Raw genomic sequence first — 16,640 nt, forward strand, 5'->3', positions numbered from 1 at the left:
TTCATCATCATACACAATCTCGCTCTCACGCTTGTGGAATACCCTACCCAGTGACATCAGAGACTGTCGGAATTTAGTAGCGTTCAAAAGCAAGCTTATTAAGCATTTTCTTACTGCGTAGAGTAGGTTTAATTCGTACTTAATAAAAGAAATGTTTCTCTCGTCTTAACTTTTACAATAAACTGTCTAGCTTTTATAATCAGTTAATCTTTTAGTACTTTGATTTTTATTGTATCTGTAAATTTAATATTAATTGTAATTATAATTGTAATTGTATTCTTAATATTGTAGTTGTAATCCCCTGGTACAGGGGAAGAGAAGGCCTGATGTCCTTATCTCTACCAGGTTAAATAAATAAATAAAAATAAAATAAAAAATAAAACTACTCGGTTATTTTGCGTCGATAGAATTGGTGATAGAGAGATGAGGCCGAAGATTCGCCATAGATTACCTGACATTCGCCTTACGGTTGGGGAAAACCTCGGAAAAACCCAAGTAGATCATCGGCCCAAGTGGGAAACGCAACTCAGGATCAGCAGGCAAACGCGCTACCGCCTGATCTACGTCGTCGGAGGCTACGTTTTTTTTTTTTTTTATGAAATCCATGATCTTGTCTGTTCTAACTTGGCTTCGAATTTCATTTCCTTGTGATGCAACAGCCCAGTTTCTGCACGAGGTCAGAACATTTTCATTATTGCTATTCTGTTATTTTGCTACGGTCTTCGCCGGGCATCCATTACACTGAGGACAAACATCCATGTTCCAGGTAGTACTTGAACCCATGACCTTAAATTTGAGCTGCTCGTCTTGGCTGTTGTTTACAAGTCAGCAAGCGAAATGTACAATGGTGTGCTTGCCTGTATTAATTAAACTTTCTGTTCCGAACCCTCGCTCTCTTCAAAGTGCAGGTAGTGTCGGCACGTTCAGCGACAAACACTTCAGTCGGACCCAAGAGTATTATCGTCGGCAGACTTCAAAGCAACCCAGGGGTGCATGACTTGTCCGGGGCTGCGGAGTTGTTTACGAGTGTCTGCAGACAGCGTGTCTGGTGCAGGTCAACTGCAAGAAAGAACTTCGTGCGGGCTAGGTATCAATATCAGAACGTCACAGAATTGATAATATAACAATGTAGGTTCGAATCCCGCCAAGAGCAAGGACGTTTTCAGTTGCCAGTGTTATGTCCTTGTCAGCCTTGGGCGCAACGCCTGTGACTCAAACGCTAGTGCGCTGGTCTTCCATCTAGGCAGCCCTGGTTCGATACCCGGTGAGATCGTGATGGAATAATTTGTGATGGGTAAAGTACATGTTGCAGAGAGTTTTTCTCGCCCATGTTTCATTCCACCAACACTCTCCACCTCCCTCTCATTTCATCTATCGTCAGCAACAGTAAAATTGCTCGGTGGTGAAGACTTGGATGTACTACGGGTTTCTGATTCTGATATAGATTCTAAGGACTTGGATCCCTGGGTTTTAGTATAGATTTATGTATTTAAATTAATTAATTAATTTTATTATTTCTCTATTCATTTATCTGTCTATTTATATATCAATATATTTATGCATGTTTATATAAATATCTATTTATTTATCTATTTGTTTTTTATCTATTTACTTATTTATTTATTTATTTTACTTTATTTATGTATATAATTTTATTAATCTATTTAATTCATTTATTTTATTTAGTCATCCTGAGTGGCGCAGTCGGTATAGCGCTGGCCTTCTGTGTCCGAGGTTGCGGGTTCAATCCCGGGCCAGGTTGTCATTTAAGTGTCCTTAAATGCGACAGGTTCATGACACTAGATTTAGTCACATATACAAGAACTCCTGCGGGACAAAATTCCGGCACACTGACGACGCTGATATAACCTCGGCAGTTGCGAGCGTCGTTAAATAAACCATAGTTTTTATTTTATTTATTTATTTGGTTAGTTTTATTAATTTATTTAATTCATTTATCTTATTTTTTATTTATTTAATTTTATCAATTTATTTCATTAATTTATTTATTTTATTAATTTATTTAATTCATTTATTTCATTGTATTAATTTAATTAATTTATTTTCATTTATTTATTCGACTGGTATAGTTAGGGCCTTGAGGCCTTCTCATACACTTAATCAGAACTAACTTACTTACTGGCTTTTAGAGAACCCGGAGCTTCATTGCCGCCCTCACATGAGCCCGCCATCGGTCCCTATCCTGAGCAAGATTAATCCAGTCTCTATCATCATATCCCACCTCCCTCAAATCCATTTTAATATTATCCTCCCATCTACGTCTCGGCCTCCCCAAAGGTCTTTTTCTCTCCGGCCTCCTAACTAACACTCTATATGCATTTCTGGATTCGCCCATACGTGCTACATGCTCTGCCCATCTCAAACGTCTGGATTTAATGTTCCTAATTATGTCAGGTGAAGAATACAATGCGTGCAGTTCTGTGTTGTGTAACTTTCTCCATTCTCCTGTAACTTCATCCCTTTTAGCCCCAAATATTTTTCTAAGCATCTCATTCTCGAAAACCCTTAATCTCTGTTCCTCTTTCAAAGTGAGAGTCCAAGTTTCACAACCATACAGAACAACCGGTAGTAGCCTATAACTTTACTGTTTTATATTATTCTAACTTTCAGCTTTCTTGACACCAGACTGGATGATAAAAGCTTCTCAACCGAATAATAACAGGCATTTCCCATATTTATTCTGTGTTTCATTTCCTTCCAAGTATCATTTATATTTGTTACTGTTGCTCTAAGACATTTGAATTTTTCAACCTCTTCAGAGGATAAGTTCCCAATTTTTATATTCCCATTTCGTACTATGTTCTGGTCACGAGACATAATCATATACTTTGTCTGTTCGGGATTTACTTCCAAACCTATCTCTTTACTTGCTTGTAATATTACTGTTGTTTGCTTTATTGATTATTATCAGTATTTAAAGTTTATCTCCGTATTACTTATGGCAGTTAAATAAAAACCATGGTCAGAAATATGAGAACTAGGCTTTTACAAGGAGTATAGTCCTACGATCGGGCTAGGAATGTATTAGGCCTAATATTGATAGACATATGAAAACGTGGCAGTCCTTTGATGACATTCTGTGTTATTTGTGAAGAAATCACTCATTTGAAAGTAATTTACGTCCTGTACGGTACATTCATTGACCCTCGAAAACAAAGCACGTGTTTATGACTCACTATGAAAAGGAGATGGAGTTAATACAATGGGCGAAGAAAAGTCTGTCTGCCCGACAGATTTTGTAGCAAGGAACGAAATTTGTTTACGTGTTTTGACACTTTCAAATGTCTGCTGCGGGCTCCGTCTCTTAACCTCCAACTTAGTCATTTCGTTTGTCTCCTGTCGTTGAGATTTCGGCTAGGATTATGTTAGTTCAGAAAATTTATTCCTGTAGCCATTTTTAAGCCCTAAAATAAGTTTTTCAATTGGAATTATACCCTATGTATAATGCAGATACTAATATTTCTTGCTGTGTTTTCGTAATGACTACATTTTCATGAATTTCGTAAAGTAATTCTGATGGGTATTTTAAGATCAAAATTGTTATCGGTATAATTTTCTAAATGTGTAGGCAATAATGAACTTTTGTGCGAGATCGTGCATATTTGCTTGCTTTCCGCACAGAACCAATACGCGGTAAGTGTGAAATACCACATTCAGTATTCCCAACGTAACACACATAACAATTTCCCTCTTCTTACCGCTTAAGCGCGACAATCATTTTATTGCTTTAGGCTTTTAACATATTATTTTTAGAGACGTTTAAGATAGTAATAATTATAAATTGGAAACTTGCCACTGCAATTTCACCTAAATTGCAATGTTAATTATTGTCTTTAAATATTTGCAAAAATTAAGTAAAGTCTACTACTCCACGAAACTTATTGCATTCCTGATACAAGTAACATTAAGGAGGCCGTGAAAAAATCAACAAGATTCCAGGTGCCGATGTTATTACTGCAATATGTTATATAAATAATATTGTTAAAATATTAAAATGAAAAATAAATCATTACATAACCTTACCATTTGTTTTAAGTTCGCATTTATAGACTGGGGGGAAAAAAAGACAGACGTATATCACGGCCTGCTGGAGTATAGTAAACACAGAAAACATTTTATAGCAACAAAGTTGAAGATAGATATTTTAGTTTTCCGAAGTTGCCGTCATTAAACAGAAACCAAGATGGAGATTTCATTGCAACTAATTAGAAATTCGTCTTTCAGGTATGTAATAAACGATCTTCGCACAAAATAATGTACGATACACGAGCGGTATGTTTGTTTTCATGTTCTCGGAAATTAAAAAAGCTCAACTACGTTTCGCTTTTTCAATCTTTTCCTCGAACATGAAAACGTCAGTCAACATACCGCTCTTGTAACGTATATTACTATTCTAATAGGATATTATTTTTAATAGACATTGATATTATGAAACAAGTTCATAATATTATAACTTACTTTATGGCGTGAGTCAATTTTTAGGGAACGAGCAAAGCAAGTTTCCTCATTTTGATCAGTGCAATAACTGTATAACATTATAAACATGTTTCATACGTTACTTTTTGTACGACAGCGTTATAAAACAATTAATAAAGAAATAACATCATATCTGTAATGATGGATAGTTATCGTCGTTTATGAAGAAAGAGGTTGCTATGGCAACAATGATGTATTAAATATTATAGCATGGCAAATCGTTTCATAATGTTAACTTTCTGGCACAAGTTATGTCGTCATAATAGAAGTCATGACGTTTTAGTTGTCATGGTAATATTTTACGGCTCCGGTACGATAATGTGGTATATTATGAATGATTTTCACTAACGATAATAATAATTTATAATACAAGTTCGTGAAGTGGGTATTATTTTGGCAGGAGTGTAGGTTTGAGAAATGAGGCTTGCCGAGTTTCAAATACAACTTGACGAATGTGTACCATACAATGTTTTTTCCTTCGTTAGCCTCAAATTATTACGTCATGCACACTATGCTCACTTCACGCACTGGTGTTAAAAGGGCTCACTTCACTCACTGCTAACAGTGCGTGAAATTGCACTTCACGCACAATCGTAGAAATAGACTATTTATAATGCTGGAGTACAAAAAAATACGTTGTATGTCCACTAGTAATAGGCCTAATTCAAATTCTTTATTTAAAATTGCAATAGAAGTTTAAATTCCACTATAAATATGTTTAATATTTTATGTTTATAATAATTATGAATTATTCATTCATCTGTCCATGTCCTCTCTGATTTTCTGGCCCTTTTACCGACGTAGGCTATTTGTCTTGTAGCATCTTTTGAGGAGTTATGCTTTACAGTAGTTCTTTTTTCAACATCTTGTTAGCGGTAGACGCTTTGCATACTGCTGCGCTCGGCCGTAGGTTCGATTCCCGCCTGGGTTGATAGGTTTCTCCCAACCGTAAGACGAATGTCAGGTTATCACATGGCGAATCCTGGACTTCATCTCCCCAATTACCATTTCGCTGTCGCTATTTCCATCGAGCTAAATAACCTTGTAGCTGATAGAGCGTCTTTAAATAACAGATATAAAATGTTGTTCAGCCATTTTCTGTAGGCCTACTCACACAATTTTGGACATTCGGTTGCTGTGAATTTGTTGATTGCCTATACGTATGCATTGTGCCTCTAATTTCTTATAGCCTGCATCGAAGTGTTAATAACTTCTTGTATCTCAGACACGTAGGAAGTAGAAGTGTGGCCATACTCTCTTATAAACTTTTAAAATGCTTCAATTCTTACTGCTTTTTAGATGGAGTCTTCTGATTGTGGCATCCAGTTTCTGATAAGCTATTTACTTAATTTAATTTATCTGTCATTAGGGTTCATGATACATTTTAGTTGAATGCATTCACTTTGTTCTCTTATTTGATTAATTAAGATTTTCACATCAGTTATTCATAGATTTCAAAAAGGCGTATGACTCGGTTAAGAGAGAAGTTTTATATGATATTCTTATTGAATTTGGTATTCCCAAGAAACTAGTTCGATTAATTAAAATGTGTCTCAGTGAAACTTACAGCAGAGTTCGTATAGGTCAGTTTCTATCAGATGCTTTCCAATTCACTGTGGGCTAAAGCAAGGAGATGCACTATCACCTTTACTTTTTAACTTCGCTCTAGAATATGCCATTAGGAAAGTCCAGGATAACAGAGAGGGTTTGGAATTGAACGGGTTACATCAGCTGCTTGTCTATGTGGATGACGTGAATATGTTAGGAGAAAATTCACAAACGATTAGGGAAAACACGGGAATTTTACTTGAAGCAAGTAAAGCGATAGGGTTGGAAGTAAATCCCGAAAAGACTAAGTATATGATTATGTCTCGTGACCAGAATATTGTACGAAATGGAACTGTAAAATTTTGAGATTTAACCTTCGAAGAAGTGGAAAAATTCAAATATCTTGGAGCAACAGTAACAAATATAAATGACACTCGGGAGGAAATTAAACACAGAATAAATATGGGAAATGCCTGTTATTATTCGGTTGAGAAGCTTTTATCATCTAGTCTGCTATCAAAAAATCTGAAAGCTAGAATTTATAGAACAGTTATATTACCGGTTGTTCTGTATGGTTGTAAAACTTGGACTATCATTTTGAGAGAGGAACAGAGATTAAAGGTGTTTGAGAATAAGGTTATTAAGAAATTATATGGGGCTAAGAGGGATGAAGTTACAGGAGAATGGAGAAAGTTACACAACACAGAATTGCACGCATTGTATTCTTCACCTGACATAATTAGGAACATTAAATCCAGACGTTTGAGATGGGCAGGGCATGTAGCACGTATGGGCGAATCCAGAAATGCATATAGAGTGTTAGTTGGGAGGCCAGAGGGGAAAAAGACCTTTGGGTAGGCCGAGACGTAGATGGGAAGATAATATTAAAATGGATTTGAGGGAGGTGGGATATGATGATAGAGACTGGATTGATCTTGCTCAGAATAGGAACCAATGGCGGGCTTATGTGAGGGCGGCAATGAACCTGCGGCTTCCTTAAAAGCCAGTAAGTAAGTAAGATTTTCACAAATACTGAAGTCAATTGGATCGCATGATTTTTGCGTTTTCTTTATATTTACGAATTGTATTCTGACTGATATTGGGCCTATTAAGTAGACTATGTCTATATACACATATCTTGCAGCATATTATCTTCAGGATACAGTGTAGGCTATAGATAGTGTCGTCTGCAAGGAGTGACATATTCAGAGATATGTTATCTGTTTTCAGCTTTCCATACTTTCTGTAGTTTGTGGGGAGAAGCTGTTCTCAATCGGAGTCGCCACATTATTACCGGGTTCGACCCCATCTAAAATTAATTATTTTTCATATACACCCGCCTCGAATCCGCGGTCTAGCACATAGCCTGCAAATACAACAGTGTCGGTTTCGATTCCCGGATAGTTTCAAACTGAACTTTCAGAATTATTCTTTATTTCTTGTCATGCACACACGCTCTTCATGTGAGAGAGATACAAAGAAGAGTCCACACCTGTGGAGTAACGGTTGGCACGTCTGGCCGCGAAACCAGGTGGCCCGGGTTGGATTCGACACAAGTTAGCTTGTTGAGGTTTTTTCCGAGGTTTTCCCTCAACCCAATATGAGCAAATGGTGGGTAACTTTCGGTGCTGGACCCCGGACTCATTTCACCGGCATTATCACCTTCATCTCATTCAGACGCTAAATAACCTGAGATGTTGATAAAGCGTCGTAAAATAACCTACTAAAAAATACAAAGAAGATATAAGCTTAGATACTGTTATGTTTCGGAGTAGGCCTATTTTTCTCGAATGCATTTTTTTCTTTATGATAGGAATAAGTAACTAGTCAGCATAAAGTATGAAAATTCTGTTCAATAGCTCAGAACGATAGTCTGCTATAGTCAAGTCTCATTTTCAGTGGTAGATATAGGCCCATAGGTTTATTATAGACCGCCCATCACAATCCTCAGATCTTAATTTCTTAGATCCTGACAATTTCTCCGTTTTAAAATGCTGATATTCATATAAAAGTAGGTCTACTACCCTTCGTTATTAATTTCGGAAATAGGACTCATAATTTAGTATTGACTTCAAGATTATAAGATCAGAAAGAGTAAAATAATATTTCGGAATATGCATGGTAAGACTTTTCCTGTGTTAAATTTCAACGTACCTCGTTTCCCTGTTTCGACCTATTTATGGGTCATCTTCAGAACTGGTCGTTGTTGGTCTTGGTGCCACTTGTTCTGTTTCCTGTGAGGGTGTGTTCCTGTGGTATAGTGTAGAGTCAAAGAGTGCGTGTGTTTTGAAGTTGAGTTGTGTGTTGAGAATTTCGTTGGGGTGTCTTTTTGTGTGTCTGTATATTTCATATTGTTCTAGTGTGTTCAGTTTCTGGCTTTTTGGTTGGATGTCAAAACACACACACTCTTTGACTCTACACTATACCACAGGAACACACCCTCACAGGAAACAGAACAAGTGGCGCCAAGACCAACAACGACCAGTTCTGAAGATGACCCATAAATAGATCGAAACATGTAAACGGGATACGTTGAAATTTAACACAGGAAAGTCTTATCATACATATTCCGAAGTGATATAGTGTTAAAAGTTGTGTAATCAAGATGTATAGTAAAATAATAGTAAAATTATTTAAATTGTTCTTTGCAGGTTATCCCATTTTTAGGCCTCTTATGATTTTTTTTCTTTTGTTTCTTCTTTCCCCCCCTCCTCCATCTTTCCTCTTGACTTATCCAGGTGCCTTATCTTCTAACCAATGATATCTCAGCACAATACATCATAGATATTGTTAAATAATCTAACAAGTAAACAACTTAAGTCGTTATCATCAATATCTGATATTTAGAAATTGATGTGAAATTCCAGAATTATCCATTCGAATCCCATGACTTCCCATTCAGTTTAATAGGCTATCCACATAGTTTGAAAGTGATGCAATTTCTTATTTATGTGCAATATACCGCGTGTTTTTCTGCGTGTAGGATATAGGTACTTAGCATTGCTATAAGAATATTATAGATATATTAATTTGCCCTACAGAATTTATCTGTAATATTGACACTTAATATTTTAGGAGCAAAATTCGCTCCGGCGCCGGGGATCGAACTCGGGTCCTTGGTTCTACGTACCAAGCGCTCTGACCACTGAGCTACGCCACTGGCATGGCCTCAGTTTGCTACACCATTTTTGACAGGGACTCAGTTTACCGCATTTTTGAGGGTAGAGACTGACTTTACCAACCCGGTGTTGCTAATTACATCGCTATCAACATTCATGGATGCTTGCTAAAGCTGAGAAAGAGTATTGATAGCAGCAATTTCTAAAAAAGTAAACCGTCAAATTTTTAACTTTCGTGGAATTAGCTTTCTGACTTCTGGGTACAAAATTTATGCACATATAATTAAAAGCAAAGTGAACAAATTCTATGAAAATATTATTGGTGAAGAACGAAATGGATTTAGGAAAGGAAGATCTTGTGTAGATGGACATTTTTCATTGAAATTATTACTTCGGAATATGTATGATGAGACTTTCTTGTGTTAAATTTTAACGTACCTTGTTAACATGTTTCGACCTATTTTGGGTCATCTTCAGAACTGGTCGTTGTTGGTCTTGGCGCCTCTTGTTTCCTGTGAGGGTGCGTTCGTAGTGTAGAGTCAAAGAGTGTATGTGTTTTGAAATTGAGTTATGTGTTGAGAATATCGTTGGGGTGTGTTTTCGTGTGTCTGTATATTTCATATTGTTCTATAACACTACTTGCCTACTACTACAAAATTAATGAGAGGAAATTAATGTATTAAGTATTAATAAGAGGGTTTTGTAGGTTTTTGTAGGGTTCTAGAACAATACTACACATCCAACCAAAAAGCCAGAAACTCTACACACTAGAACAATATGAAATATACAGACACACAAAAACACACCCCAACATATTCTCAACACACAACTCAATTTCAAAACACATACACTCTTTGACTCTACACTACGAACGCACCCACACAGGAAACAAGAGGCGCCAAGACCAACAACGACCAGTTCCGAAGATGACCGAAAATAGGTCGAAACATGTTAACAAGGTACGATAGAATTTAACACAAGAAAGTCTTACCATACATATTCCGAAGTGATACAGTGTTAAAAGTTGTGTAATCAAGATGTATGAAATTATTACTGAAAACTAAAGATGGAAACAAATCCGGAGGTAAAAATGTCCCCCAATCGGGTCTTCGGCTGGGGACAACATTGAGATGCACAAAAATAGGTGATTTGTATTGGGAAGTTCGTAGACGAAAGATCATACGAGTCGTTCAAAGCAGAAGTGATGTAAGTCAAAAATGGGTAATGAGGGTTAAAGTAAACATTCTGTAAAATTCAGCGCAAAGTAGCAATTAATATTCAATTTATTTAAACTATTAGTAGTCAGTGGATAGCAAGAAGGCCATATTAATTGCTACTTTGCGCTGTATTTTACAGAAGTTTTACATTAAACCTCATTACCGAATTTGACTTACACCACTTTTGCTCTGAACGGCTCATATGTCAAGTGCCTGAGCATTTAAATAAATAAATAAACTATAGATTTTTCAATAAAATAAAAGAATAAATATTTTGATAAAATTCGTAGACTGCCGCTAGATCTTTACGGTTGGCAACACTGATCTATACCATGCTTGTTTGTTAGAGTATTTACCCTAACACGCGGTAGGAAACCCTCTCATTAGCACTTCGTGGGGGGTGGAAGAGGTGACTGGTGGGGGTTCGCGATCGACGATTTGCCGTTACCTGCCTCCTCAAGTACGCATTAGAAGAATCTGATTGGTTAAGGGTTGTGACTGCCTAGCGGGTTGAAGGGGGTGATTCTTCAGACTAGTGCGTGGTGAGTCACAGTCAGTGAAGAATTGTCGGTCTGCGAACAGCTGGTGAGGCACTTTTCCACCGTGTTTGACGTAACGCGGTTGACTAATCGCACGGCTTCCTCTGTTAGTCACTCCCCGGTGTGCAGTCAGCTCTTTTCGCCAGCTCTCCGTGCAGCGACGATCCTTTATTGACAGTGTGTGCCGTATCAGCGAGCATGGTGCCCATTCCTACAGGTAAGTCACGTACGCGTCAGTCTTCAACTTTGATTAATTCAATTAAATACAGTTTTGGTCACTGATTAACTGTTAAGTTATTTAAATTAATTAATAACGACTTCACTGCGTTAACATTTTAAATAATTACATTATTGTACCTGATTGACTAGTTTAGATGTTGCTTGCATCATCCAGGATTCAGTACATGATACCTGATTGATGAAAATAACATCGAAACTAACCAATCAATTCAATTCAATTTATTGAGCCATTAAATAGGCTTCGTTACAAAAAAAAAACATACATTTGAAAATACACATATAATTGAAAACAGTAATTAGATTGAAAACACAAAACATTTTGAAACTCTAAAATTAATGAAAACACTTCACTCTTATGTAATAATTGTAACTAATGTAAATAACTTTATTTATTAAAAACACTTTCGTATGAATTTTTGTTAAGAAACTCATCTACAGAGTAGAAAGGATTAATTAAAAGCCAATTATAAAATCTAGCTTTGAAACTATTGGTTGGTAACTTATAATATTGACTGGGAAGCTTATTATATAATTTCATCCCCATGACACAAAAATTTGTACTAGTTTTGGGATATTAATTTGTTCACTATTTCTAATGTATATCGGCTATTAATGAGAAATTGTCTATATTTTGTCGAGTGTAAAGGACTAGGTCGTATATATATAAATTTATGACAGTTAATATCTGTGATTGTTTGAAAAGAGGTCGACAATGTTCAAGATAGTTTGATTGACATAGAATTCTAATGGCTTTCTTTTGCAAAATCAAGACACTCCCAATTTTGCTACCATTTCCCCAGAAAATTAAGGCATACCTGATTATCGACTGAAAGAACGAAAAGTAGGCACATCTTAAATAATTTTGAGAAACACAAGTCACTGATGTCTTTAATAAGTATATAACTCTTGATAATTTTGTGCATATATATTCGATATGTTTTTCCCATGTTAAACTGGAGTCTATAAAAAGTCTTACAAATTTGGTATAGTTTTGTATGTTGTCCATTTTTATTAGGCCTACATGATTTAGGGTAAAAGTTATGTTGATAGTCTTTTCTTGATTAAACAAAAAACCATTAGATTCAAACCATAAAGCCATCTGTCATAGGTACAATAACGTCATTATTTAAAATTTTAACACAGTGAAGTTGTCATTTATTAATTTAAATAACTTAACAGTTAATCAGTGATTATTTAAGTGTTAAATAGAGTGTATACAAGCATGAAGGACAATTTTGATATCATTAATATAAACAATTCAATGACGTAATATTTTTTGTAGCACAAATACCTGAATTTTATAATACCTGTAACAAATTGCACGAATATGACATATCTTAGCTACACGTATTTCTACAGATCTCGTTCAGTCACAAAGCAAATCTAAAGACGTAATCGGTTTTAAAATTGTGTAGCACATTTTGAACAAAAGATTTCTGGGAAACTGAGTTACAGGTTGTCTAAATATGCAGTATTTTAAATATTCCTACAGGTCTCGCCCAATGCATAAGCTGTGATAGGTTTTAAAACTTTGAAGCACATCTTACGAGCATTAGACATTTTGAAAAAACATTAACTGGAATGTGAGCTACAAGCTATTTAGACGTAAGCTAGGTTTTTGTTTCTACAGTTGTCCTTCAGTCCACAAGGCAGGCGTAATTTGTCTCTTCGTATCTTCTTTAGAATTATGAGTCACTGCAGTCGACGTTTAGGCATATATGCAGTACATTTGTTTCATGTAACATTGTGCAACATATTCAGAAGCAATATGCTGTGAAAATTGTGTATTTATCGATGGGTTCACATGCATTTCATTGTTCATATTAAGAAGGCGGAATTTTCTTTTAGGTTATGGCTACTAGACAAAATGTAATCATTTTAGAACTTGACGCTTTTATAAATTTCTGAATCTACTTTTGTCTGTAATGTATAGCCCAAGTATCGTGACATCTTGTAACGCAGAAAATATATTATCATAGGGTATTTCACGAGAATTCTCATCTTGTCGACAATTTGCGAGCCAAAAAAAGGTCAGCGGAAGTAATGATTCGATTAGCGTTTTTAGCATTCGATATTCGATAAGCATTAAATGCTACCAAATTGAAAAATTAAATAAAAGATCTAATCAGTTTGTTACTACTGATGGGATTTTAGTCAGTTTGTATTATATTTTTGGTCCAGGGAAAATATATTTTACTATTAATGCCGTTATTTCCATTTTGAAGTAGGCTACAAGCCAACAATACAAAACTGACTTAATTTAGAAGTTGGCAACATATTTTATGTCGATTATAACAACAATACATATCGATAGTAGCATTCATACCATTCAACCAATAAGGAGATTGGCCCCTATAATTCATCTGTGCCGAGATATTTCAGTCACTGACTTAATAGATTTCATTGGCGGACATGGCTTGGCCTCCTGCAATATTAAATTCACGGGCAAACATTTGACAATAGCTGTAGAAATTATAATTAGTGAAACAGAAAAATTAAACAAATATTTGAGGTTATAACATTTTATTCTGAACTAGATGCTATCATTTAGTGAATTATTGACAACATGAGAACTCTTCTGATATTTGAGTAAGACTATTTAATAAATCCCAGAAAGAGATTATGTTATAAATTAAGAAATTTAATACTTACATTTGCTAGCACGGCATCACGCTATATCACGGCCCACCGTATTATTAAGGAAACAATGAAAATGTTGAACATATGAGCATCAGGTGCGACAAGATATTAAAACAAACGCGCATCAGGTATGACAAGACGTTTTCGACAGTTGGTATTTGGTTTTTGATTTGTTAAGACCCCATAGATTCTTACACTTCATTGGTGCATTGGTACATGAGCGAAATAGTCAGTATAAATTATTCCCAAGCTACTCATGATGGAGAAAAACATCAGAATATTTTTATTTACAGCGTTTAAAATGGGTTGAGTTTATTAGCATGTTTGTCCCTCCACAATTAGACTTGCATTAATTGTAATATACAGGACTTTCATTTCAAAACTTCCCAGTCTAAATAACTAATTATTTAAATTGAATTCAATTTAAAAAAATACGTCAATTTAGATATTGAGGAGGAGTATGAAACCAGGCTTAATTGCATCTTTAGTTTTCAGTAATAATTTCAATGAAAAATATCCATCTACACAAGGTCTTCCTTTCCTAAATCCATTTCCTTCTGTTTTTCTTGTTTTTTTCTTTGTTTTTTTTTTTAGTTGGTTATTTAACGACGCTGTATCAACTACGAGGTTATTTAGCGTCGATGCATTTTATATTTCACCCCCACCTTGAAATTTCATATCAACTTAATTACACTGCACCTACAATTACATTCTCAGTCTAATCTTGTCAACCTTTCCTTAAATGTATTGATTTTGGGAGGACCACCCTGAAAGATTGCCGCAGGTAAGCTGTTCCAGTCTACTATTGTGCGGTTAACAAAGGAAAATTTTGCCACGTCCGTTTTTTGTTTTCTGCATTTAAACTTCCTAATATGATCAGCCCTGTCTAAGTATGATGGAAAATTCAACGTGACAGCTAGAAAGTCACTATAATCCACTAACATATGTAGTGATAGGGGGAAAATGAATAGGTTTCACCCTTATGGTAATAAGTAAGAATATTAATAATCCCCTTCGATACAAAGCATCTTCAGATCTGTCCCTTCCTCTCATGGTAGGCCTAGCTATCTTTGCTGTTATATTTTCATACGTACAAAAACTTCATTTTCTGCAATATTTAACGTCATAATTTTCATTGAGAAATACATGTATGATTCCGCAGAATAATTGCGGTTAGTGGTCTAACTTATCAGGGCATACTAGGCCTATTCCAGAAAGTCAGGAAAACAGACAGGAAGGAAGCGGTTTTCGTCCGGAAAGATAAATCTCAGTGCACGGATAAGAGATCATTGTAGCCGGCTTTCTTTCGCTCTTTAGTTCAGCCTAGTATCAACAGATGGCATACATGTGTTGCGCATTTTAAAGACTTTTGGCATCATTGAAAGGTTAGGGAGTGCATTTATTAGCAGTAGTGATAAGAACTCACCATGAAGAGTTATCAGCCGTGGAGTTCATCTGTCTGCACATTCGGGCTGATATTGTCAGAAAACGGCGAACGCGTTAGATAGTGCTTTACGCCCTTTTCACCCCAACGCGATAGGCCGCTGGACAGCTACAAATCGCTGTACTACAAGGCTAAACGCTTTCTGTCCAAAGAATAAACTAAGAGATATCGTTACTGATGTCTGTGGACATTCTTGGCATAAAATCCCTATATTCGTCACTGAACCAGTCATTTTTGTGTTAGTGTATTTCCATCTTGCAATATTTCATGATCAGTAGGGCCCGGAAGTTCATGCCCTAAAATCCTACTAAATATACATGCAACTAATTAATCCATTCGTAGTTTTCTGCCCAAGCGCAGGTCTTTCACTGCAAACCCAACATTCTCCAATCTTTCGTATTTTCTGCCTTCCTCTTAGTCTCCGCATATATTTATTTATTTAATAATAACATATACCGTAAACTGGGGTTACTTTGAACACTGAGGAAACTTTGAATATTTTTTTCAGAAAATCATAATTAGGTTTCTACATGCTTCATTTGTTATAGATGTAGGTAAATTTGGTATGAGAATGATTTTTATGATATTCTACCTCTATCTATAACAAGTGCAGCATGTAGAAACCTAAATATGATTGTCTGAAAAAATGTTCAAAGTTTCCTCTGTGTTCAAAGTAACCCCAGTTTACGGTACTTAAAAACGTTACATTAAAATACCCCGAAAGAGCAAAGCTCGTGTTTGAGGACAGTTCCGTTACATAGATATACATAATTTGTAGACAAAATACTTAAGAAAAAAGGTCACATAAAGATGATAATAAAATTAGTGAATAATAATACTAGTAATAACTGAGTGAAAAAAGAGACGACGTTGAGATTGGTGGATTAATATTAAATTATTATTCGTAGTATAATTAATACAGGTCATATGATCCATATATCTTAATGTTGTCTATCATTGATATCTTCTTCTGCCCTGAACTCTTCTCCCGTTCACCATTCCTTCCAGTGCATCCTTCAGTAGGCAGTTTCTTCTCAGTCAGTGACCCAACCAATTCCTTTTTCTCTTTCTGATCAGTTTCAGCATCATTCTTTCTTCACCCACTCTTTCCAACACAGATTCGTTTCTCATTCTGTCTGTACATTTCACACACTCCATTCTTCTCCATATCCACATTTCAAATGCTTCTGTTAGCTTCTCTTCACCTCGTCGTAATGTCCATGTTTCTGCCCCCCATACAATGCCACACTCCACACAAAGCACTTCACTAGTCTCTTCCTTAGTTCTTTTTCCAGATGTCCGCAGAAGATGCTCCTTTTTGTATTAAAAGCTTCCTTGGCCATTGCTATCCTCCTTTTGACTTCCTGGCAGCAGCTCATGTTACTGATTATAGTAC

The 16,640-nt window shown here is 35.8% G+C and overlaps 1 protein-coding gene across 13 annotated transcripts in view; it reads left to right on the top strand.

Annotated features, from left to right (window-relative positions):
* The window catches only part of Hnf4 (Hepatocyte nuclear factor 4), a 347,887-nt gene that overhangs the window by 248,011 nt on the left and 83,236 nt on the right, over positions 1-16,640 (top strand). For 2 of the 13 annotated variants that reach the window (XM_069846452.1, XM_069846453.1), the window contains exon 1: positions 10,929-11,137. The exons of the other annotated variants lie outside the window; for them this stretch is intronic. In XM_069846452.1, coding sequence (XP_069702553.1) covers positions 11,119-11,137 — 19 coding nt within the window. In that variant the 5' untranslated portion in view covers positions 10,929-11,118. Of the gene's footprint in view, positions 1-10,928; positions 11,138-16,640 lie in introns of those variants that run through there. 13 annotated transcript variants of the gene reach the window in all.

Source organism: Periplaneta americana, chromosome 14 (genome assembly GCF_040183065.1).
Source record: "Periplaneta americana isolate PAMFEO1 chromosome 14, P.americana_PAMFEO1_priV1, whole genome shotgun sequence".
Classification (NCBI taxonomy): domain Eukaryota; kingdom Metazoa; phylum Arthropoda; class Insecta; order Blattodea; family Blattidae; genus Periplaneta; species Periplaneta americana.